At 45.3% G+C, this 24,578-nt stretch overlaps 1 protein-coding gene across 1 annotated transcript in view; it reads left to right on the forward strand.

The window, feature by feature from the left end:
* Positions 1-24,578, forward strand: part of FSTL4 (follistatin like 4) — a gene marked incomplete at its 3' end in the record, with an annotated part of 417,677 nt that overhangs the window by 381,355 nt on the left and 11,744 nt on the right. Inside the window, exons 8-13 of the mRNA XM_079703635.1 lie at positions 5,568-5,729; positions 6,114-6,248; positions 7,175-7,201; positions 10,442-10,560; positions 14,845-14,994; positions 24,073-24,180. Coding sequence (XP_079559761.1) covers positions 5,568-5,729; positions 6,114-6,248; positions 7,175-7,201; positions 10,442-10,560; positions 14,845-14,994; positions 24,073-24,180 — 701 coding nt within the window. The remainder of the gene's footprint in view (positions 1-5,567; positions 5,730-6,113; positions 6,249-7,174; positions 7,202-10,441; positions 10,561-14,844; positions 14,995-24,072; positions 24,181-24,578) is intronic.

The raw sequence follows: 24,578 nt of genomic DNA on the forward strand, positions 1-24,578 counted from the left end.
TGGATTTCTTTTTGAAGGACTTTTTTCTTCCCTTCCTCTTTGTTCTCCTCTTGGGATTTGACAACTATCTTTAGTGTTGTGTTTGGACTACTTTTTGTTTTTTTGTATGTATCTAATGTAGATTTTTGGTTTGTCGTTCCCATAAGGTTTTGTTTTTTTTTTTTTTTTGCGGTATGCGGGCCTCTCGCTGTTGTGGCCTCTCCCGTTGCGGAGCACAGGCTCCGGACGCGCAGGCTCAGCGGCCATGGCTCATGGGCCCAGCCGCTCCGCGGCATGTGGGATCTTCCCAGACCGGGGCACGAACCCGTGTCCCCTGCATCCGCAGGCGGACTCTCAACCACTGCGCCACCAGGGAAGCCCTCCCATAAGGTTTTGATATAACAGTCTATACATATACAAGATTATTTTAAGTTGTTGGTCTCTTAATTTCCAATGCATTTCCAATATCCTGCATTTGTACTCTCCTTTTCTCACAATTGCTGGTTTTGATATCATATTTGTGTGCAGATGATTTCCTTCCTTTACTATATGTTTGACTTTACTGGCGAGCTTTCTCATTTCTTGTTTCTAGTGTGTTCTTTTCTTTTCGGCCTACAGAAGTTCCTTTAGCATTTGTTGCAAAGCTGGGCTGGTGGTGCTGAATTCTCTTAGCTTTTGCTTATCTGTATAGGTTTTCATTTCTCTGTCAAATTTGAATGAGAGCCTTTCTGGGTAGAGTATTCTTGGCTGTAAGTTTTTCCCTTTCATCATTTTAAATATATCATGCCACTCCCTTCTGGCCTGCAGAGTTTCTGTGGAAACATCAGCTGACAACCTTGTGGGAATTCCCTTGTACGTTATTTGTTGCTTTTTCCTTGTTGATTTTAATATTTTTTCTTTGTTTTTAATTTTTGTCAATTTAATTACTAAGTGTCTTGGTGTGTTACTCCTTGGTTTTATCTGCCTGGGACTCTCTGCACTTCCTGGACTTGGGTGACTGTTTCCTTTCCCATGTTAGGGATGTTTTCAGCTATTATCTCTTCAAATATTTTCTCAGGTCCTTTCTCTCTCTCTTCTCCTTCTGGGACCTCTATAAGGTGAATGTTGGTGCATTTAATGTTGTCCCAGAGGTCTGTTAGCTTGTCCTCATTTCTTTTCATTCTTTTTTCTTTATTCTGTCCCACAGTAATGATTTCCACCATTCTGTCTTCCAGCTCACTTACCGTTCTTTTGCCTTATTTACTCTGCTATTGATTCCTTCTAGTGTATTTTTCATTTCAGTTATTGTATTGTTCATCTCTGTTTGTTTGTTCTTTAGTTCTTCTAGGTCTTTGTTAAACATTTCTTGTATCTTCTCAGTCTGTGCCTCCATTCTTTTTCTGAGATCTTGGATCATCTTTACTATTATTACTCTGAATTCTTTTTTTCAGGTAGATTGCCTATCTCCACTTCACTTAGTTGTTCTTCTGGGTTTTTATCTTGTTCCTTCGTCTGGGATATATTCCTCTGCCATCTTATTTTGTCTAAATTTCTATGTTTGTGGTCTCCTTTCCACAGGCTGCAGGATCATAGTTCTTCTTGCTTCTGATGTCTGCCCCCTGGTAGGTGAGGTTGGTCCTGCTGCTTGTGCAGGCTTCCTGGTGGGAAGGACTGTTGCCTGCCCTCTGGTGGGTGGAGCTGGGTTTTGTCCCTCTCTTGGGCAGAGCCGTGTCAAGTGTTGTGTTTAGAGGCAGCTGTAAGCTCAGTACAACTTTAGGAAGCCTGTCTGCTGATGGGTGGGGCTGGGTTGTTTGGCCAGAAGCGTCCCATAGTGGAGTCTGCAGGCTGCAGGGTGGGGCCAGGTCTCATTGCCAAAATGGAGAGCTCACACTGATCAGTATTCTGAGCCCTCCACCGCCAGTGTCCTTGCCCCCACAGTGAGCCATAGCCAACCCCTGCCTCCCCATGAGACCCTCCAAGACCCTCAGGTAGGTCTCGCCCAGGCTCCTATGGAGTCACTGCTTTGTGCTGGGTCCCAGTGCACGTGAAATCTTGTGTGCATCCTCCAAGAATGGAGTCTTTGTTTCTCTCAGTCCTGTGGAGCTCCTGCACTCAAGCCCTACTGGCCTTCAAATTCACATGCTCTGAGGGTTCCTCCTCCTGATGCCAGACCCTCAGGATGGGGAGCCTAACATGGGGCTCAGAACTCTCACTCCTGTGGGGGAACCTCTGTGATATAATTATTTTCCAGTTTGTATGTCACCCACCGGCAGGTATGGAATTTGATTATATCGCAAAAGCTCCCCTCCTACTGTCTCTTTGTGGCTTCTTCTTTGTCTTTGGATGTAAAATATCTTTTTTGGTAGGTTCCAGTCTTTTTTGTCAATGGATGTTCAACAGTTAGTTGTGATTTTGGTGTTTTTGTGAGAGGAGGTGAGCATAAGTCCTTCTACTCTACCATCTTGTCCAGAATCCTGATTTGCTAATATTTTACTTGGGATTTCGGTATACCTAGTGCTGACTGAGTTAGGTCTGTAATCATCTATTTTGTGCTCTCTTTGGCAGGTTTCCATGTCCAGGTTATACAGCTTCATTATAAAATTTGGGACATCTTCTCTGCTGTATGCTCTAGGAATTATCTGTTCCTGAAGTGTACAAAAGAACTTCCCTATGAAACTAATCAGGGTTCTTTGGGGGTTAGTAGTGCCTTTTTAAAAACAGCTTTATGGACTTTCTTTGTAAAGGAGCCGGTGACGTAGGTGTGCCGAGACACCGTGAATTGAAGAAAAAAAAAAAAAACCTGAATAGGTCACCAGAGTAATTCAAGGTAAACTACAAATAAAGGATAATTGAGGCAGCAGAAAAAAAGAAAAAGAAACAGCTTTATAGAGGTATAATTTATATACAAAAAAACTGCACATATTTAATCTATACAATTTGATGAACTTGTACATGTATACGCCTAGGATACCACCACCACAATCAAGGTCACAGACATACCCATCACCTCCACAAGTTTCCTTGTGTCCCTTTGTTTTTCTTTTTGTTCGTTTTTGTGGTGAGAACACTTAACATGAGATCTGCTGTCTTAATAGATGTTTAAGTGCACAACATAATATTGCTGATTATAGGCCCTATATTGTATAACAGATCTCTAGAACTTATTCACTGCATAACTGAAAAGTAGTGCTTTAAAATGTTTTAAATGCTCTCTTCTTGATTCCATGTAAATACTTTAAAGTTTCCTTTTAAGTGATTCATTTCATTGAGAGTTTCATGTTTATTACCTATAATTGAACAAAGTACTTCCATATTTTTTAATCTCCTCTGTGTTCTTTATTTTTTTCACTAAACAAACTTGCCAGAAATGTGGCTATTTTATTCATTTTCATGAACATCCAGGTCTCAGATTTATCAGTTCCACTCTTTTTTGGCAAATTGATTCATTCCTTTCTGCTTCTATCTCTATTGATTCTTCCCTCACCTTCTTTAAGTTTACTGTGTGGTTGCTTGGCAGGCTTATATAAATAAATGGTGATCTAGCAGGAGCCCAGGGTTATTCACTCCCAGGTCCTGGCCTCCCACATTCTAGAACCCGGGCTGCTCTACCTCCTGCTCCAACTCCCCACCAGTCCAGTGTTCCTAGGCCCCCCAGCTCTATCTCTGTACTTCTGAATCATAGCCTCTTGAAAAAAACTCTGCTGTCTCTTCAACTTGAACCCCATTCCTCTCTTTACCACAAATTCAGGGTATAGGAAGTTTTCCTAGATAAATTACTGTTTCTTCCTTCTTTGAACCAAGGGGAATCAGAGAAGAGAGATCCACTTCTGTGTTCTAAGCATTCCTCCAGATACGCCTTAGCTAGAGCCCCTTTTCCTTCATCCATCCCAAGGGACCCTGGGACTCTCCCCCAGAACTGCAAACAAAGAGAAACCAAGGAAATGACTCAGATTTTATTATTGTTTGGTCTGTGTGTGGTTAGTCATGGGTGCCTCTGAGCTCATGTTTTGGAAACAGCTCTGGCCACTCTGAAGGTGGGCTTGTGCCCTTTGCCAGCTATCCATTTGGCTTTGTCCTCGGCCCCCTACTTTGCCCCGTAGGTCAACCAGAGGAAAGCCTTGAAACTCAGGCTAAGTTGATCAGATTATTACCAGCCTCCTGGGTTTTGACAGGACCTGCAGCATCTGTTTCTCACAATAAGGTAATAGAATTTTTCTTTTGTCCTCAGCCTACCTAAGCACAGATCACTAGAAATCTTCACGTTCTAGGATCAACATTATCACTTCCTTCTATATATGCGTCAGTTTGTTCCACCTCTAGGCCCAAGAAATATCTCTCTCCTAACATACTGGGTCACTTTCTTTTTTTTTAAGTTATTTTTTTTTAATATTTATTTAGGCTGTGCTGGGTCTTCATTGCGGCACGTGGGATTTGCGTCGTGGCATGCGGGATCTTTCAGTTGCAGCATGCGGACTCAGTTGCGGCATGTGGACTTCTTAGTTGCGGCATGCAAACTCTCAGTTGCAGCATGCATGCAGGATCTAGTTCCCCAACCAGGGATCGAATCCAGACCCCTTGCATTGGGAGCGCAGAGTTTTACCCACTGGACCACCAGGAAAGTTGCCCTGGGTCACTCTTTTATCGGACAATAGGAGTGTCCAGATAACTCTGGAAAAATGTAGTTGCTGGCTTCAAGGCAAAGAATGCATCTCCCAACTTTCCAAAAGGTGTATGATGTGGTTTTTGTTATTGTTGTTGTTTAGTTTAATATCCAGGTGCCTTTACAGAAGCTCTCATAAACCCTTTTTGGAAGTATATAGAGAAAAATGCATGAATAAGAGCCCCAAATTCCACTGAAAATGATAATTATTTTATTTCCTGGGCCCAGAGCTAGGGGTAGGAGGGAAGATCCTCCAGACAGTCCTCACTCCTTCCTGTCCCACAGACAGCCCATGTAGGAAAGGCCAGAGGGTAGAGGGTACTGATGCTCATCTGATGAGTGGACCTGGTCACATCCCCAGCCCTGAACTTGACTGCCAGGACCCATGGGTGAGTCAGGAGCCAAGGAGGGCACACTTGCCTTTCACCCATGTTCCGGGGATGAGAAGTGGAAAAATAAAAATGACCCACTGGAAAACCAATGGTCTTCCCTAGAGCAGTGATGTAATTAGGAGCCCTGCCAGTCAGTGCCCATAAGTACTTTGTGAAGCACTTCCTGCAAGAAATTAAGCCCCTGTCCAATGGCTTTCCGATAAGAGAAATAATATATCTGAATTTTATTCATTCAGAAATAAATTTTGGCAGTTGTTGCTCTTTACGTGTAGCAGCTGAAACAGCCTTAAATATTTGGATGTCTCTCTGATCATATTTAGAATAATGATGAACGCCATGAATTACAGCGTACAAAGTCTGACATGTTTATTGTCAGCAATCCATTTTATAGCCCTTTCTTTTAGGGCTTGAGTTGCTGCAGGATGACTGCAAGCTGGTTACAAAGAGAACTCCAGAGTTGTCTCTCGGTTCGGCCCTCTGGGCAGGGTCTCAGAGTTGGACCACAGGCCTGAGGCAGGTGAAGGCCTTTTCTCACCAGCACTAACTCTCACCCACAGTGCCACCCGTCATCCGTGTCTATCCAGAGACCCAGGCACAGGAACCCGGAGTGGCAGCTAGCCTGAGATGTCACGCAGAGGGCATTCCTATGCCCAGAATCACTTGGCTAAAAAATGGCATGGATGTCTCAACCCAGATGTCGAAACAGCTTTCCCTTTTAGGTAAGAGCTCCGCTCGGTGTCTCTCTGCCATTATTCCCATCAAATTCAAGCTGACGCTCTCCCCAGGAATGAAAATGAGAGGAGTGACTTGTTTCTAAGTCAGACGTTCGGGGAGCAAACAGATATCTCCCCCAGTTTCCCTGCTTTCTGGACTCACACAGATCTTTCTGAGCACAATGATGAGACGCTGTCAATCAGGTCCCAGGTCACCTGCAGTTCATTTCTGCTGTTTCAGCCCTTCCTGGGCGTATATCAGGGTACTGGCTGCCCTCAGCCCTGCTGAGGGGCTGTGCTTTTAACCTCAACACTCCCAATAGAAGGGAGAAGGGATAAGGATGGAGGTCCCAGCTGAACAGGCCGCCCTGAGCACTGTCCCTTCTACAGCCAATGGGAGCGAACTCCACATCAGCAGTGTTCGGTATGAAGACACAGGGGCGTATACCTGCATTGCCAAAAATGAAGTGGGCGTGGACGAAGATATTTCCTCCCTCTTCATCGAAGACTCAGCTAGAAAGACCCGTGAGTCCACGCTTGCCTTTGAGCTCCTCACTGAGCTGGTTGGGGGATGTTGGGTGGCAAGGGCCACAGCCACCAATCATGAGCCCCTTGAGACAGGGGTAAACCTCATATCCTTCTGTGCTCAAAGCTGGGGACAGAGGGTGGCCAGAGGTGGGTAGACCTTCCTGTAAACCTAGACAACTCTGGAGGCATAGACAGGGAAACTCTGGACAGCAGACAGAACCCAGGACCACAAGGAAGCTCGCGTATCATATCCCCAGTTCTGCCTCCTACTTGCTCTGTCCCTCATCCACAAAAGTGTTCATGCTGACCACGCACCAGCTGCTGCTGCCCATCCGCAGCCCAGGAACTGGCCTGTGCACTCTCACACACCTGTCTTTAATCCAGGGATTGTTGCCCACCAGGGGTGCTAAGCAGGCTCTCCCTCGTAGCTACTGCTCCCCAAGAGACCCTGCAAGGTTGATTTCATGGATATGGGTGTTAGACACAGTCTCTTTCCCTTGATCGAAGGCTCTAAGCTGAGTCTTTATCATCAAGGGAAAAAATCAGAAGTATTGCAGATGGTCCTCCTAGGGAGAATCCTAGCAGAAAACCAGCTTGGTCCTGGAAGTAGACCAGGAGGTCTTGGAGAGACGTTGCTTGCTCTTTATCATCCACAGAAGAGGAGAGTCCCATTAGCTTCTGTGATCCTGTAACCTGATTCATTAGGAACCAAAAGGGTCCTGAGCCCTGGAAGCATTTGTCCACGTCCAGCGTCCCCCCTCAGTATTGCTGGGGCCATGAGTGGTGCAGGTTCTAAACATGATGGACTAGATACCAGTATGTTCATGAACTGAATCACTACAAGGAAGGTTCTGAAGTTGCTTTCTTCTTTTTTTTCCTTCCCTCCATCACATTCCTGCTTTCACCGTTCTCTGATGCTGCAGTTGCAAACATTCTATGGCGAGAAGAAGGTACCAAGCTTTCTTATTCTGTGTCGTGCCTGTGATCACGTGTGCTCATGGTTCCATAACAGGCCATCTTTCCATAAGCCACCAACAGCTTTTCCAGACATCAAGCAGTCCCCACAAGTGGGGTCCACTGGCCAAATCAGATGGGGGAGGGGAAGTCCATGTCAAAGTCAAGTGGCGCACTTGAGGCAGATTTAAACTTACTAGTGTCTTTAACGGACATTAGACGATTAGAATTTTTAAAACGAAAGTTTCCATTTAAAGCAATTTTGAAACCTCCACTAAAGCCAGCTTCTTGGCAGGGGTCCTGGTCAGAGCTGGGCCTTAGACTTTTTTCCAGTAACTGATACTGGTGTTGGGGTTTAGTGTATACTTTGAGGAAATGCTGAACTAAAAAGCTACCATGATTTCTGTAAATGTATGTTTATATGTATATTTCTAAATGAATGGGTTTTTAAAATTTATATCTATCTAACAATCTGTAGATATTAGGTTGGGCCATACAAAATTGCCATTTTTGTATATCAAAAATGGTCTAATAACATGGCTCCAAAAATAGCGGGCACATGTGGGTGCTGGGTTAAAGAGCCCGAGTCACTCTGTGGGGTGTACATGCATTCGTGGACCCCAACCCTACCTATGAACCCCTCCACCAGAGAGTCCAAATCCCCTGAGGTAACTTATTCTCCAGCTAGGTGGACAGAGGGATGGTATGAGAAGCAGCAGAAAGCACCATGCAATTTCGGGGCTAAGCACTAAATTTCCTTCTTTAAAACCCATCATATTTCCTCATATTTTTTCCTTAAGAACTTCCATGTTACCTACAGTGTAGCATATGCACGCATACACGCACTCAGAGTAATTTCCTGAATGTCAGGCACAAAGGCTCACACAGTAAGTCTGGGAGCAAAACAAAGGCAGAGCCTGGGAAATGAGGGATTGCTGCCCGTGGGCTTTAGGAATCCTCAGAAGGAAAGTCAGAGCAGCAGTTGCTAATCATGGACAGTGGTCCCTTGACACCGCCTGAACTTAGTCCCTAGGCCACAGTGCACACAGAGAGCTTTGGCTCTGTGTCTTTAAAAGGTGTTTTCTGAGGGGTGTTTCCAAATTTCAAAAGTGGAGACCTGCAGAGAATGCAGGAGGCCCTGGAAAGTGTTAAATGCAGCTCTGGAGGCCCAAAGGGCAACTTAAGACCCACAGCTGCCTCGGGGCTTTAGGCTGGCTGATGCTGCGCTAATATTGGACAGCCCAGCAGCGAACAAACTCCATCACGCCTGGACAGCTAGCTGCTCATACCCCTCCCTGCTCAAACTCCAGGCCTGGATATAGGGAAATATAGAAGCAAAAGCAAAGAAGCCAGCAGGGCTCCAGGGCGCTGTCAGCTCTCAATAGGAGCAGTGAAATGATGGGCGCGAAGAAGCAGAGAAAGCTCCTGTGTGCCCCCTTGGTCAAGCTAATCACAAGCAGAACCTTCCAGGGTCTGGCTCGTGAGGCCAGCTCTCTGGTGAAGTCAGTTATTTGTGGAGCAAGGCCTTGTTGAGCCTCACATTGCACTGTCGACTGTGACAAGGCCCGGTGCTCAGCCTGCAGTGTAACCACAGCTGCAAAGCCCACGTGGGCTCTACAAAGCTTTCCACCTCATGTGGGTTCTTCCAGCTACTGATTTTCCAAAAACCTTGGGAGGCTATTGCGGGGTGTGTGGTCTTGCAGGGACTTTGACCCCCTCTGGCCCCTACAGGTTTGAGTGAGAGAAGCGTGCCAGGTGAGAGTGTACAGAAGAGAAAGTCCTCCTGGAGACAGGATAGATTGGGGTCAGAGCGAATGTGTACTACCTAGCCCACTCCAAACACTGGGCTGCCGTGTAGGAGGCGCTGGCCTGCTTCATCTGGCTCTCAGGACAGGCTGCCCAGCACTCCAGGATTCCCACTGGGACTTATGCAGTGCTCCTGTGTGCTCCCAGTTTCTGAGAGGCTGGCTTCTAGCTGTCTTTAGTGGCAGGAGCCCTCCTGCCCGGAGCCCCTCTCAGCACAGAACCAGAGGCAGGTGAGGCTGTGTCACATAGTCAGGGACCTCTGTCCAAACTGGGAACCACAGGCACTGGTGAAAATGACCTGCAGAGCCCCTGAAAGCAAGTGGAACAGTGATTCCTATTTGCCTGTTTCATTTTCTAACTCACTAAAAACTTACCCAGCTAGTCAGTTAAGTCAATACACTGGTTTTCTCAGCATGACTGGAAAGAGAGAATTTTCCACATAGCTAATTCTCTTAGAATTCATAATCTTTTCAATGTTTTACCTTCAAACGAGATGAAGGGAGGGAGGAAGGGGAGGGGAGAAAGAGGGAGAACTCTAGACCTTGCCCACCCTTGTGCCCTGTGGACCTTTTATGGAGAGCAGGGTGAGGGGACACAGCCCAGGGCTGGGGCTCGGGGTCTAACCCCCGCTCGGGCACGAAGGCACAAGGCCTCAACCGAGCCCCTCCCCGTCTTGGACCTCGGGTTCTTTGTCTTTAAAATAAGGAGGCTGAACTAACTTGTCCCCAAGGCCCCTTCTCTGCCGGTCTAAGGAGATTTCTCCCCAGACAGTCCTGGGCTGGGCTGGGGGTGCAGGCAGGTGGCCTAACCAGGCTGTGGGCTCCATTGCCTGGCCTGGGGCTGCTGTAGGGAAACTGGTAGGGCAGATGTTGGAGCAAACTGTCTTGAAGGAAGGGCTACGGGCACAGACAGGCCTGGTTTGGACAAAGGAATACCAGCCACAGCTTGCTTAGGCCCTCACATCCCAGGGAGCAGCACGGTACATAAATGTGTTTAAAAAAAATAAAAGCCTTTGCTTTTTTGGCATCACCTGATCCATTCTGATTTGACTGGTTGACAAAGACCACGGGAGACTTTGCCTTTCAGAACAGAAAAGGTCAAATGTATGTCAAAGCCAAGGCTATCACTTATTTGAAAACTTGGGTTGGCGGCCAGCCCTGGATGACCTGGCACAGGTATGCGTGTCTGGGAGGACAGCCTGGGGATTGCAGAGCCCTCGGTGTACATACTGATTCGCAGCCCTCGGGCACTTGCTCCCCACACACTGCCTGCTCATCTCTCTTCACCCCACCTCGACCAGGCCTTGTACTCTGTGCCTGTATCAGACGCAGCCAAACTGTAGGTTTCATCTGTGCCTGATGTGGCACGTGACCCTGCCCGGGGACCAACTGCTAGGAGGGGCGTAAGTATGGCTGTGCTTCTCCTTGCAGGTCTCAGTGTGGGAAACATGTTCTACATCTTCTCCGACGATGGTATAATCATCCTGTACCCAGTGGACTGTGAGATCCAGAGGCACCTCAGACCCACGGAGAAGATCTTCATGAGCTACGTAAGTGTCTGTGCCTGGGGCACGTCCACCTCACACACAGCATCCTGAGAGGCAGCCTTTCACCAAGTGTGCCACTTGATTTCTTAAATTCCATTTGCTACATGCGATGTGGCTCCAGATGTGGTTCAAGGCTAAGGAAGGAGCACATGAGGCTTAAACTCTCATTCCGTCCTCCAGCAGCCACTTCCATGCACTGAGCCTGAGGGGAGGCCCAGGGCGGATGGATGGGTTCCTGGCCTCTGCAAGTTTGCAGTCAAATGACGGAAACAGAAGTGTGAACAGACAGCTGCCAAACAAGTGCTGCTAGAAGGATGTGTAAGGTGCACTGGAACATTGAGGAGAGAGGCCTCTCCAGACCAGACCCTGGGGGACAAAGAGAAGGCTCCTGGGGCAGGTGATGCCTGAGCTCAGCTGTGAAGAACAGGTGGGAATTGGTGATGGGTTTCGAGAGGAAATGTCATGAATATGGAGCACAGAGGCATAAAACATCAGGTCACATTCAGGGAACCGCAAATATTCTCTATGCCTGGAGGGATGAATGGATGTGGGAAGGGCCTCAGATTTAGGATGACAGTAGGTAAGGGTCAAAGCTGAGGAGTTCTCATGGGAAGCACTGAAGAACTTCAAGTGAAGGATGGCCAGGATCAGGGTGCTTTGGGACCTGTGCAGGGCCTCACGGCGGGTAATCATCAGAAGGGTTGCACTAGAAACACAGAAGTGGGTGAAGAGGCTGTTGTGATCACCCAGGTGAGGGTGGTGACCTGGGTTAAGCCAGTGGTGGTGGGAATGGGAAGCACTGAGTAGATTTTAGAGCTTGGAGGCCCTCAGTGGCCTCCAGGGAACAGGGGAGAGAGCTTGAAATGTGTGAATGGCCCACGCATCAGAGCTGCCGTGAACAAATAAGAGGCCAGGTAGAAAGTGGCAACGTGACATGCAGTGGGCAGAGGCAAAAGAGGTGATTGCGGGTAGCAGGTCCAGAAAAACCCTTGCAACCCTCAAGACCCAGCTGTCAGGAGGTGTCCTCCAGAGCTGTGCTCCCCCGGCCCACGGCTCTGTCCCTCCCACCGGTATCCCACTCGGCGTTGTGTTGGTGGTTTCTTGCTCGAGGTCTGACCTCTTCTACTAATCCCTAGTGACTTGAGGGTAGAAGTATGGCATTAATCCAAGAGTCATCTAAAAGCCCCCACGTGCCCTCTCCTTGAAGACGGACAGTGGATAAACTGGGACACAGTAACGGGCTTGGAGCTAATGGAGCAAGTGGGCCTGGCCCAGACAAGTTCCTGAAACAAGTGTGTTGCATTGCTGTCCTGACTGGTGGTGTACCTCAGAGCGTCGCATTTCTCACATTTGCAGCTTGGAAGCAGCTGTTTTCCAGGCTATTTCCTTTGAATTAATCGTGTTTTAAAGTATTACCTCTGATAAGTTTTCCCTCCACGTGATAGCCACAAAACCATCAAGAAAGAGTGGTCCTAGTTAATTTCCAGCAGTTAGGTTTGAATAATTGTAACCCATCACATTGGCACTAATTTCTCATATATTTGCAATAACCTAACCTGTAGCTTGTAGGGGACATCTCTCAAATCCTAACCAGGGTTCAGTTTTCCGAAGAAACTGGAACAAGACACAGTAAGAGAGGTCTCGTAGGCATTTCAGGCAACACAAGACCTCCGTGAGCTATGGAACAGTCCCAAATAACATTTTCCTCATCTAAAAAATGTCTAGAACCTCACAGGAGGGTTACAATGAGCTGACCCTCTTTCTCAAGTGCTGAGTGAGTAGGAGGTTGGCATCTCATCTCCGGCCCCTCTGCTGGATGAGATGTCCACTTTGCCCAGCAGGAAGTGGCAGGATTAATAGGGCACAGGCTTTAGAACAGGATCTGCACAGGTGGGTTCAGGCCCCACCTCTGTCACTCAGCAGGCTAAGTGGCTTTAGAAAAGTTACTTAACCCCTCTAAGCCTCCGTTTTCTCACAGGCAAATGGGGGTTCTTGTGAGGATTAAATGTGATGACAGAGAGTGGTAAGTGTAAAGGGAGAAAGACCTGTTTCAAAGCTACTGCAGCCATTTAGGAAAGAAACGGGGCTGGAGATGGAAAGTAGAAGAACTCCGAGATTTAGGAGGCAATCTCTGTAGTCCTCGATGACTAATTCACAGTGACTTGTGTGGGAGAAGGAAGAATCAAAGATGGTGTTCCTGCTTTGGACTTGGCTGACCAGATGCTGATGAGGACCCAGAGGAGGAGCAGGGATGGAGGCGAGGACCGGTTCAGATGTGGATGGTTGTGTATGAGGTGACTGTAGGGGAACCACGTGGGAACTGGGGAAGGTGGTTCTGAGCCAAAGACAGATCTGGGAGCCCTCAGCATGAGGGTACTGACGAAAGCCTGGATGGGAGACCCGATCACCAAGGGTGCCTGTGAGTGATTTGAGTGGGGCGCCTAGCACAGAACCCTGGGAGGCATCAGCAGTTAAGGGGCAGATGCACCGAGAGGAACCACAAAGGTTGAGACAGTGTTGGACACGAGTCATGAGGAGAAACATGAGAATGTGTATCATGGAAGACTAAGGGAAAAGAAGGTCCCCCTTTCTCTCATTTATTCATTCAACAAATATATTTTAGGCACCAGTTCTGTGTCAGGCGCTTTACTAGGTGCTAAGAGTATGGCAGTGAGCCCAACAAAGAGCGTGCTCTCAAGGTGTTTACTATCTAGTGAAAAAAGAAAGACTAAACATAGGTAGACAGACAAATGCAGAAGGTCAAGTGGTAGATGACAAACACAGCAAGGTGAGGCAGTGAGGATGCCAGGGCGTTAAGCTAGGTGAGACCAGAGAGGGTGTCTCAAGACGACGACACGTAAGCTGACACCCAAAGGACATGAGGAAATAAACCAGGTAGACATCTGGTGAACAGCCAGCTGCACAGGCCCTGGTGCAGGAGGGCGGCGTGAGTGCAGAAGAGCAAGCGTGCCGTGTGCACAGGAAGGATGGGAAAAGGAGAAGAAAGGCAGAGGTGGGCAGAGGAGCCAGAGTGCTCAGGGCCTCGTTGGCTTCAAGGAAGACTTGGACCCTGTTCTGAGCAAGAAAGAATGTTACTGTGGTGGAGGGAGTTGAGCTGACTTGTATTTCACAGTGATCCCTGTGGTTTCTGTGTCAAGAACAACTAGCAGGAGGCCAGGGTGGAATCAAGGAGCACAGTCTGAATGCTGTAGCGGTTACTCAATGGACAGATGTGGCTTGAGCCAAGGTGACAGAGGTGGCAGTGGTCAGAAAGTTTAATTCTGAATATATTCTTGAAGGTAAAACTGAAATGATTTTTGATGCATTGGATGAAGGCTGAGGGCATGGGGAGAGAAAGCAGTCAAAGATGACCTGAAAGGTTTGGTCTAAGGAATTAAAACAAGGGAGCTGCCATTTATTTGAGTGGAATGAGCAGGATTGGGAGGCAAAATTGAGAGTTGATTTTGGACTTATACATTTGAGATGTAAATTAAATAGCCAAGTAGACCTAGGAAGTGGCTAAGTCTGGAGTTCCGAGAAGAGGACTGAGCGAAAGATATGAATTTGGGAGTTGTAAGCACGTAGATTGTGTCTAAAGTCATAGGCGTGGATTAACAAAGATTAGCAAAGGGAGTGGATTTTAGAGAAGTCATCCAGGAGCGACCTCTGAGCATCCCGGCATCTAGAGATCAGCAAACAGAGTAGGACTGAGCAACAGAGAAGGATCAGCCACTGGGGAGGATGGAGGGAAAAGAACCAAGGAGTAGTCAAGACGCTGTCAGATGATGCCCCAAGTTCAAATAAAATGATGGCAGAGCTTGAATGTAATAACTGAGAAGTCAGCCTGGAGCTTGGTGAGAACACCACCAGCTCTGTGCTGAGGACTAGAGCCAGAGGATTAAGGAGGTTGTGAGAGGTGAGGAAGCCGAGAGTGCATAGGTAACTCCTTCAGGAGTCTGGTCATTGACAGAAGTTGTTTATACGATGGATGGGGATGAGGAAAGGGAGAAGGTAGCTCACAGAGTGGAAGAACACGGACCACGCAGCTGCTGATTGAGAGGCCGGCAAAGGAAGTTACAGCCTCAGTAAGAGCAGGAGAAGGTGAAAGATGAACAGAACGTGGAATGAAAACCTGGTGGTGCGGGAGGGCTCGCGTGCCGTGCTCTTTGGATGTGAAGAATTCTGAGAGAGGAAGAAAGGGACAGAGCAGGGTCGGGGAGAGGGAACCCAGCAATGATGGGGGAACAGGAAATTAAGAAGACATATGGCAACCTATCTCCTTTACAGGAAGAAATCTGTCCTCAAAGTGAAGGAGGCGCCACCCAGCCCTGCCAGTGGGCCTCAGCAGTGAACGTCAGGCACCGCTACATCTACGTGGCCCAGCCCGCCCTGAGCAGAGTCCTCGTGGTCGACGTGCAGGCCCAGAAAGTCCTCCAGGTACATCTCTCTGAGGGAGGGGGGAGCTTCCAGTTCTGGGGCACAGCTGGCCACATCCTTCTTTGTTTTCCGCACACTCCCCAGCTCCTAGGAGAGGTGGTCAGAAGTGGGAGGGAGCAAAGAAGATTCATGTGCATTTTTCATCAAGTATTTATCACCTACTATGTGCCAAACTTTGGTCTAGGTGCTTGGAAAACAGCCATGAATGAGCAAGTCCTAGAAATTATATCCTAGCTGGGGGGACAGACCATAAATCAGAATTTTAGGGAGCTATAGATGGTAAGAGCTGTTTACAGGTTGAAAGGGACAGAGGAACTAGAAGACTGTTTTTCAGTGGGCCTCACTCTGGAAGTGAACAGAATCTGAGATCTGAATGCCAGGTGGGACTCCCACTCTGGGAGCAGAGGGAAGGCCAGTGGGACTGGAGCACAGCCAGGAAGGGGAGAGTAGGATGTGGCGAAGTCAGGGGTAAACAAAGGCCAGTGAGATAGCCAGACATTCAGGTGTTTTAATTAGGGGAGTGACATAATCTGACATTTTTAAAGAGTCAATCTGCTGCTCAGTTAAGGGCAGACTGTAAGATAGAACAGAGATATTGATCACTGAAATAATCTGGGCAAGATGATGACAGCAGTGGAGGTGGTAAGAAGCTATCAAAGTCTTGCTGTATTTTAAAGGTAGACCCTGAAAGATTTTCTGCTCGATTGAATGTAAGGTTTGAGGGAAATGAATAATAATAATTGTAATAATAATAATAATTTAAGCAACTGTACAATGGTGATGCCATTTACTATGTGTGGTGGGATGAATAATGGCCCCCAAGATGTCCACATCCTAATCCTCAGAACCTATGAATGTCACCTTGTATAGCAAAACGGATTTTGCAGGTATGATTAAGATATTTTTTTACTTTTTTTATTGGCGTATAGTTGATTTACAATGTTGTGTTCGTTTCTGCTGTACAGCAAAGTGAATCAGTTATACATATACATATATCCACTTTTTTTAGATTTTTTTTCCCATATAGGTCATTACAGAGTACTGAGTAGAGTTCCCTGTACTATACAATAGGTCCGTATTAGTTGTCTATTTTATCTATAGTAACGTGTATATGTCATTCCCAATCTCCCAATTTATCCCTCCCCCACTCTTTCCCCCCGGTAACCATAAGTTTGTTTTCTACATCTGTGACTCTATTTCTATTTTGTAATAAGTTCATTTGTATCATTTTTTTAGATTCCACATGTAAGTGATCATATGATATTTGTCTTTCTCTGTCTGACTTACTTCACTCAGTATGAGAATCTCTAGGTCCATTCATGTTGCTGCAAATGGCATTATTTCATTCTTTTTTATGGCTGAGTAATATTCCAGTGTGTGTGTGTATCACATCTTCTTTATCCACTCCTCTTTTGATGGACATTTAGGCTGCTTCCATGTCTTGGCTATAGTAAATAATGCTACAATGAATATTAGGGTGCATGGATCTTTTCAAATTATGGTTTTCTCCAGATATATGCTCAGGAGTGGGATTGCTGGATCATATGGTAACTCTGTTTTTAGTTTTTTAAGGAAACTCCATACTGTTCTCCATAATGGCTGTACCAATTTACATTCCCACCAACAGTGTAGGAGGGCTCCCTTTTCGCCACACCCTCTCCAGCATATATTGTTGGTAGACTTTTTGATGATGGCCATTTTGACCGGTGTGAGGTGATACCTCATTGTACTTTTGATTTGCACTTCTCTAATAGTGATGTTGAGCAGCTTTTCACATGCTTTTTGGCCACCTGTATATCTTCTTTGGAGGAATGTCTATTTAGGTCTTCTGCCCCATTTTTGATTGGGTTGTTTGTCTGATATTGAGCTGCATGAGCTGTTTGTATATTTTGGAGATTGATTCCTTGTCAGTCACTTCGTTTGCAAATATTTTCTCCCATTCTGTGGGTTGTCTTTTTGTTTTGTTTATAGTTTCCTTTGCTGTGCAAAAGCTTTAGAGTTTCATTAGGTCCCATTTGTTTATTTTTCTTTTTATTTTCATTACTCTCAGAGGTGGATCTAAAAAGGTCTTGCTGCAGTTTATGTCAAAAATCGTTCTGCCTGTGTTTTCCTCTGACAGTTTTAGTGTCTGGTCTTACATTTAGGTCTTTAATCCATTTTTTTTTTTTTTTTTTTTTGCGGTACGCGGGCCTCTCACTGTTGTGGCCTCTCCCGTTGTGGAGCACAGGCTCCGGACGCGCAGGCTCAACGGCCATGGCTCACGGGCCCAGCCGCTCCGCGGCATGTGGGATCTTCCCAGACCGGAGCACGAACCCGTGTCCCCTGCATCGGCAGGCGGACTCCCAACCACTGCGCCACCAGGGAAGCCCCTTTAATCCATTTTGAGTTTATTTTTGTGTATGGTGTTAGAGAACGTTCTAATTTCATTCTTTTACATGTAGCTGTCCAGTTTTCCCAGCACCACTTTTGAAGAGACTGTCTTTTCTGCATTGTATATTATTGCCTCCTTTCTCATAGATTAGGTGGCCATAGGTGTGTGGGTTTATCTCTGGACTTTCTATCCTGTTCCATTGATCTATATTTCTAGTTTTGTGCCAATACCATACTGTTTTGTAGTATTGTCTGAAGTCAGGGAGTCTGATGCCTTCAGCTCTGTTTTTCTTTCTCAAGATTGCTTTGCCTATTTGGGGTCTTTTGAGTTTCCATGCAAATTGTAAACATTTTTGTTCAAGTTAAGAATTTTTAAATGGGGAGTTATCCTGGATTATCTGGGCAAGCCCTAACTGCAAGCACAAGTATCCTCATAAGAGGGAGGCAGGAAAAATTGTGACAACATAGAAGGAGGAGGCAGTTTAAGGACTAAAGCAGGTTTGCTACACTGCTGGCTTTGAAGATTGGAAGGAGAGGCCATAAGCCAAGGAATGCAGCTCTAGAAGCTGGAAAAAGCAAGGAAATGCATTCTCCCTCAGAGCCTCTAGAGGGAGCACTACCTTGCATACATATTTATTCTGCCAGTGAGATTAATTTTGGACTTCTGTCCTTCAGAACTGTAAGAGAATAAGTTTGTGTTGTTTTAAGCCACCAGGTTTGTGGCAATGTTATTGCAGCAATGGGAAGCTAATACACTCTGATAGAGGCTTTGAGCAAGGCAGGGGATACAGGTCATGAAGCAGATACAGGGGAAAATTAGTAATTCAGCTTTAGATTTTTTAAGCTTGAGCTGCCATTTTATATATATATACATATGCAATTGGATAAATAGTTCTGGAGTCAAAGGAGAGGTCTAGGCTGGAGATATGAATGTGGGCGTCATCCCCATGTGAACTGTGTTAAATCCAGTTAACTGGAGGAAATCATGGAGGGAAGCACAGATAGAAAAGAGGTCAAGGTTGGAGCCTTGAAGTATTCCAACACTTAAAGATCAGGAATGAGAGAGGAAGTCAACAAAGGAGACCAAGAAGGAGTAGCCTGAAAGGTAGGAAGAACATGAGGAGAGGGTGGTGTTCCACAAGCCAAGAAAAGAGTTTTTTAAGGGAGAGTTAGTGGCCAGTGGTGTCAGAGGTTGCTGAAAGCATTTGTATGTTATGAAGACTGAAAACTAACCATTGGATTTGGTACCACATGGATCACCTTGGTGGGAACAGATAGGACTATAATGGCAGAATGCAAGCCTGAGGGGGTGGATTCAAGTTAGAATCAGAGGGAGTAGAGATGGTGAATATAGACAACTATTTTCAGGGGTTTTGCTATAAATATGAGAAAAAGTAGACAAATGAGGCAGTAGCTGGAAGAGGATGCTGAAGAAACTTTTAGAATAGGTGATATTACAGCACTTGTATGCTAATGGGAAAAACTTCTCCCACAATTCTTCCCTTTCTTCTGCATCATCGAAGTAGGCAGTAGCCAGTGGAATCCAGACCATACAAGTAGATATGCTAGCCTAAGATAAAAGCACATTCTTTCATCATAACAGGAAGAAATAGAAAGTATTCAGACACGGGTGCAAATAGGTGATACAATTGGTGATAGCTGGATGACCTTCTCTTCTGGTTGCCTTTATTTTCTCAGTGAAATAAGATGGAAAATTATCACCAAGGCTGGAGGTCTAAGGAAAGAGGTAAAGGATGTGAGATTGAACTGACCAGGGAAATGTGATAGGACTGCAGGGCAATAGTGAAGGCCCACTTAAGGATGAGGGGTGCAAATGTAAAGTCAGACCAGTGAGGAGGGTTGTATCTTTTTTTTCCCAGGAATGCTCAGCTGCCCAGGTGCAGGATCATTGTTGGGAAAAAGTTGTATAAAAACCAGAGTTGTGGTTGTGGTTTCTCCTGAAAAATATGATAGACTTTCCAGCTATCTTTTTGTTATTGATTTCCCTGGCCAGAGAAAGAACTCTGAATAATTTCAATCCTTTGAAATTTATTGACGCTTGCTTTATAACTCAGCTTATCAACTTTCATAAATGTTCTATGTGCACTTTAAAAGAATGTGTAAGGTAGATTTTACATATGTCAATTATGTCAAGTTGGTTTATTGTATTGTTCAGATATTCTAAGTGATTGTTTTGTCCACTTAGTCTACCAGCTGCTGAGAGACATGTTGAAGTCTCCCACTGTGATTGTAGATTTATCAAGTTCCATCCATTTTTGCTTAAAAATTATAGTATCTTCCTCGGGGGGGAAGACTTCTTTCTTCTTACAAAATATCCCTCTTTATCTCTGGAAAAGCTTCTTGCCTGAAAGTCCATTCTGTCTAATATTAATATAGCTAAATCAGATTTATTTTGATTAGAGTTACCATGGTATAATTTTTCCATTCTTTCACTTTCAATCTTTCTATCTCATATATTTAAAAAGTGATCTCTTATAAAGCCACATGTATTTGGATTTTGGCTTTTATCTAGTTTAATAATCTTGATCTTTTACTTGGATTATTTGATCCATGTATTTTTGATGTAATTATATGGTTATGTCTACCATCTTACTGTTTTTTCATTTGACCTACCTCTTTATGGTGCTTTCTTCGTCTTTTAGCTTTCTTTTGGATTAGTCAAACATTTTTGTTCTATTTCTCCCTCTATTAGCTTGTTGTCCATGCATTCTTTTATCATTGTTGTTATTATTACCACCACAGAGATTACAACATGCATCCTTGCCTCAATACAGTCTCATACAAATTATTGCTTCACTTGCCCAATAATGATAGAAACTTAGAACACTTTAACTCCTTTAACCTTCCTCCTGCCTTTGGCACTACTGTGGGAATGAATTTTAATTCTACATGTAATTTAACCCCACAAGACATGACTATTATTATTATTTTGTACAGTTGATAGTCATTTACATTCACCCACATATTTACCTTTTCCATTGCTCTTTATTCTTTCCTGAAGTACATAGTTCTGTCTGGGATCATTTTCATTCTGACTGAACAAGTTTCTTTAATAGTTCTTTTAGTGCAGGTCTGCTGGCAACAGATTCTCATAGTTTTTGTTTGTTTGAAAATTTTCCCTTTATTTGTAAAGGATATTTGCACTGGATATAGAGTGCTACATTGGCAGTTAAATTCTTTCTGCATTTTCAGATGCCGTTTCCGTTATCTTCCATTGTTTTTGTTAATAGGTCAACTGTCAGTCTTACTGTCTCTCTTTTGAAGATAATGTATCTCTTTTTTTCTCTCTGGCTACTTTCTAGATTTTTCTCTTTGGTCTTTAGCAGTTTTACATGCCCAGGTATGGTGTTTAAATGTGTGGATTAATATCTTTAATCAGACTGGAAAATTCTCAACCATTATTTCTTCAAATATTCTGCTGCCTCATTCTCTCCCACCTCTTCCTTGGGAACTCAGAGAAAAAAAGTTAGACCTTTCCATTGTGTCCCACACATCTCTTTCACTCTTATTTTCCATCCTTTTTGTCTCTCTGTGGTTCAGTTTGGGCATGTGCTATCAACTTGTCTTTCAGTTCAATAATCCTATCTTCCACTGTGTGTAAGGTATATATAACAAAACCTATTTATTGAGATCTTAATTTCAGGTGTTGCATTTTTTCACTTTTAGAATTTCTGCTTAATTCCTTTTATATACACAATTTTTTAATTTTTTTTTACAGATCACCTGTGAGTCTGTTTCTGTTGTCTTTTTTATGTTGTTTTCAGTTATATAAGCTGTATCTTGGAATGCCTAGTAATTTTTTCTGAATGTCAAACATTCCATATTACATTGTAGAGACTTTAAATGGCTGTCATCCACTGAAGAGGGTTTACCCTTTTCTCTGCTAGGAAGAGAGAGTAGAGAATGAATCACTTTAATCAAGTACGAAGTTGAATCAAGGCTGAGTTGCAGCTTTCATAAGGCTTAGTCAGTCTCTGATTCACTCCTAGTTAGGTAGCCCTTCAGGTCTTTAAACTGAGAGCCTGGTGTGTTCTTCAGGACCTTTTCCCTTCCATGTCTTTGCTCCTTAGCATATTGAGACTGTGGAAAGCTCTGTTCTGAATGTAAGAGATTTTTAGTTTAGGTTTTCAGTCTCCTACTCCATACCACTTCAGTCAGAATGAGAATATGAAAAATGATTAGAGAAAGTTAAGCAGAAAGGAGAGATAATGCCTGCAGTCTAAACTTTGGGGAAGTTTGTGAAGAGGGCAGACAAATGGGATACCTGGAGGAGAATGTGTAATCAAGAGGGTTTTTTAAAGAGTGATAGAGAAAATACAAGAAACTAGAGATAGTGTCAGAATGGTATTATTACTGGTGAGAAAAGAAGCTCTGGGTAGAGGAAGACAGTGCCAGATCATAAAGCCTTTGGTAAATGAAGGGAAGCAGCCAGGATGAGAGGATCAAGGAAGAGTAGCTGGAGGCATGAACAAAGGACCTGGGGTGTGTGAAGTATAGGAAAATAGAAACAGCCTCTACTTGAGGCTTCAGGGCAGAGGAAGTTTTAATTAGAGCAAGAAAGTACAAGGAGGGCTTCCCTGGTGGCACAGTGGTTGAGAGTCTGCCTGCCGAGGCAGGGGACACACGTTCGTGCCCCAGTCCGGGAAGATCCCACATGCCGTGGGGCGGCTGGGCCCGTGAGCCGTGGCCGCTGAGCCTGCGTGTCCAGAGCCTGTGCTCCGCAACAGGAGAGGCCACAACAGTGAGAGGCCCACGTACCACAAAAAAAAAAAAAAAGAAAGTACAAGGAGACTTCAAAGATGGTGATGACTGGAGAAGAAATATATTTCAGCAGGGATAGGCAAAATCAAGAGTTCAGATTTGTATAAAGTTGTGGTCATCAACAGAGGAATGAATTCTAAAGTCATCAGAGTGTAATGGGTTATTTGAAGCCATGTATTGAATGAGCTCACCCAGGGAAAGGATATAGACAGAGACAAGATCAAAGATGAAGACGGGGGACATGCCACCATTTAGAAGTCAGGATGAGGAAGAGAAGCCAGGGAGATGGGAAGCTGAGTGAATAAACTGTTTCCAGAAGGGAATGGTTAACCATGTGGAATCCTGGTGAAATGTCAAGTTAGAGGAGGATCACATAGTGATCTCTGAATTTGACATGAAGCTCTGGAGCAGTTCAGTGGAGTGGTGAAGACAAACAGTTAAGAGGAAGTGGTTTCAGGGACTCCATAGACATTTCTTTAGAGAAGTTTTAACCAGTGGGTGCAAAGATGGTTTTCCCCCAAGATCAGGAAGGCTAGAATATGGTGGACTGAAATTTCAGAAATTTGTTGACAAGGTTTAAGTTATGGTGGCTGCAGTGGGGAAAAAGAAAAGATCACTGAAACCAAGAAGGAACTGAGAAAGCAGGGCTTTGAATGAAGGCACCACAGTTGGGGACTCAGGGAGGGACAGAGAAAACAGAGCATCTTTAGTGAACAAAGGGAGTGACTAGAACTTTGGCCAGTGCCAAAAAGAGCAGGGGTCATAGTGGCATAACAAAACAGTTTTGGAACTTATAAAACTACATTCTGAGAAGTAGAAAAGTCACCATTTGACCGGGCCACTGGGGAAGCTCTGTCCTCAGAAAATAGCAGAGTTTCAGTTACAGCAGTAGAAAAAGACTCTGCCTGATGCTACAGTCTGAGTCCCAGAGGCTCCAGGTGAATGATGTACCAGATAGAGTCTGCATGAAGTTAAGAGACAAACAGGTGATAATGGATGAGTTCAAAGTCAGTCTCAGATGACCCAGGAAGAAGAGCTAGAGAAGGATGCTGAGGGTTCAAGAGGCCCCCAAAGGCTTACAGGAGAAGTGATGGGAGGGTCCTGAAGCTGATTCTTGAGTGGAAAACTGAAAAAAAAAAAAAAAAACTCTGTGTTTAGGCTTTTGTCAAGATGGTCTGGGTACCCTTTAAGTAAGACATGCAAGAATTTTTTTTTTTTTTTTTTTTTTTTGCGGTACGTGGGCCTCTCACTGCTGCGGCCTCTCCCACTGCGGAGCACAGGCTCCGGACGCGCAGGCCCAGCAGCCATGGCTCACAGGCCCAGCCGCTCCGCGGCACGTGGGATCCTCCCAGACTGGGGCACGAACCCGCGTCCCCTGCCTCGGCAGGCAGACTCTCAACCACTGTGCCACCAGGGAAACCCAAGAATTTTTTTAAAATAAATTTTTAATTTACTTTTTGGCTGTGTTGGGTCTTCGTTGCTGCATGCAGGCTTTCTCTAGTTGCGGCGAGCGGAGCCTACTCTTTCTTGCAGTGCGCAGGCTTCTCATTGCAGTGGCTTCTCTTGTTGCAGAGCATGGGCTCTAGGCGTGTGGGCTCAGTAGTTGTGGCGCATGGGCTTAGCTGCTCTACAGCATGTGGGATCTTCCCGGTCCAGGGCTCAAACCCATGTCCCCTGCACTGGCAGGCAGATTCTTAACCACTGCGCCACCAGGGAAGTCCCTGCAAGAAATTTTTAAAAGGAAGAACATTACTGACAACCAATTTTACGCCTCTGAAGACAAACCCAGAAGGGATGTTTCTACCCTGGGTTCCCAAACTGGCTCATTGTCAAGGCTGCTAGGCTGGCTTTCCACTCACCCAAGAGTGGCCTAGAAATGAATCAGCTTCTACAACAATGACCAACTTATTGCTGTTTTTTTTCAAGTCCATAGGTGTCGACCCTCTGCCGGCTAAGTTGTCCTATGACAAATCACATGACCAAGTGTGGGTCCTGAGCTGGGGGAACGTGCATAAGTCCCAACCAAGCCTCCAGGTATGTTGAGTACATGGAAGACAACACCCACCTGCAGGAAAGGGCTCTCTCCCTAGCTAATAAATGTCTCCTGCTTCCCTAGGTGGCTAATCACATTTATCCAAAGTATGTCCATGAAGTATGTCCAAAGTATATCCAAAGTAAGGAGAGAGTAGGAAACATCCTCAGGATAATGCCCCTTATAGGCAATGAACAGGGTATCTTCCACCAGGCCTGCTATTAAAGACAATAACACTGATGATGGATAAGATTCTAATGTCATGACAACCAGAATGTGGCTCTTGGGCCCCACCCAGCCCAGCCCCAAAACACTTGCCTCTTCTGAGCCAGGAGCTCCTGGGGCCAAGCAGAAATGAACCTCTGGACTTCAAGCAGTGAGAAGGGAGCCAGGGCTTTCT

The sequence above is a fragment of the Hyperoodon ampullatus genome (assembly GCF_949752795.1).
Source record: "Hyperoodon ampullatus genome assembly, chromosome: 4".
Classification (NCBI taxonomy): Eukaryota; Metazoa; Chordata; class Mammalia; order Artiodactyla; family Ziphiidae; genus Hyperoodon; species Hyperoodon ampullatus.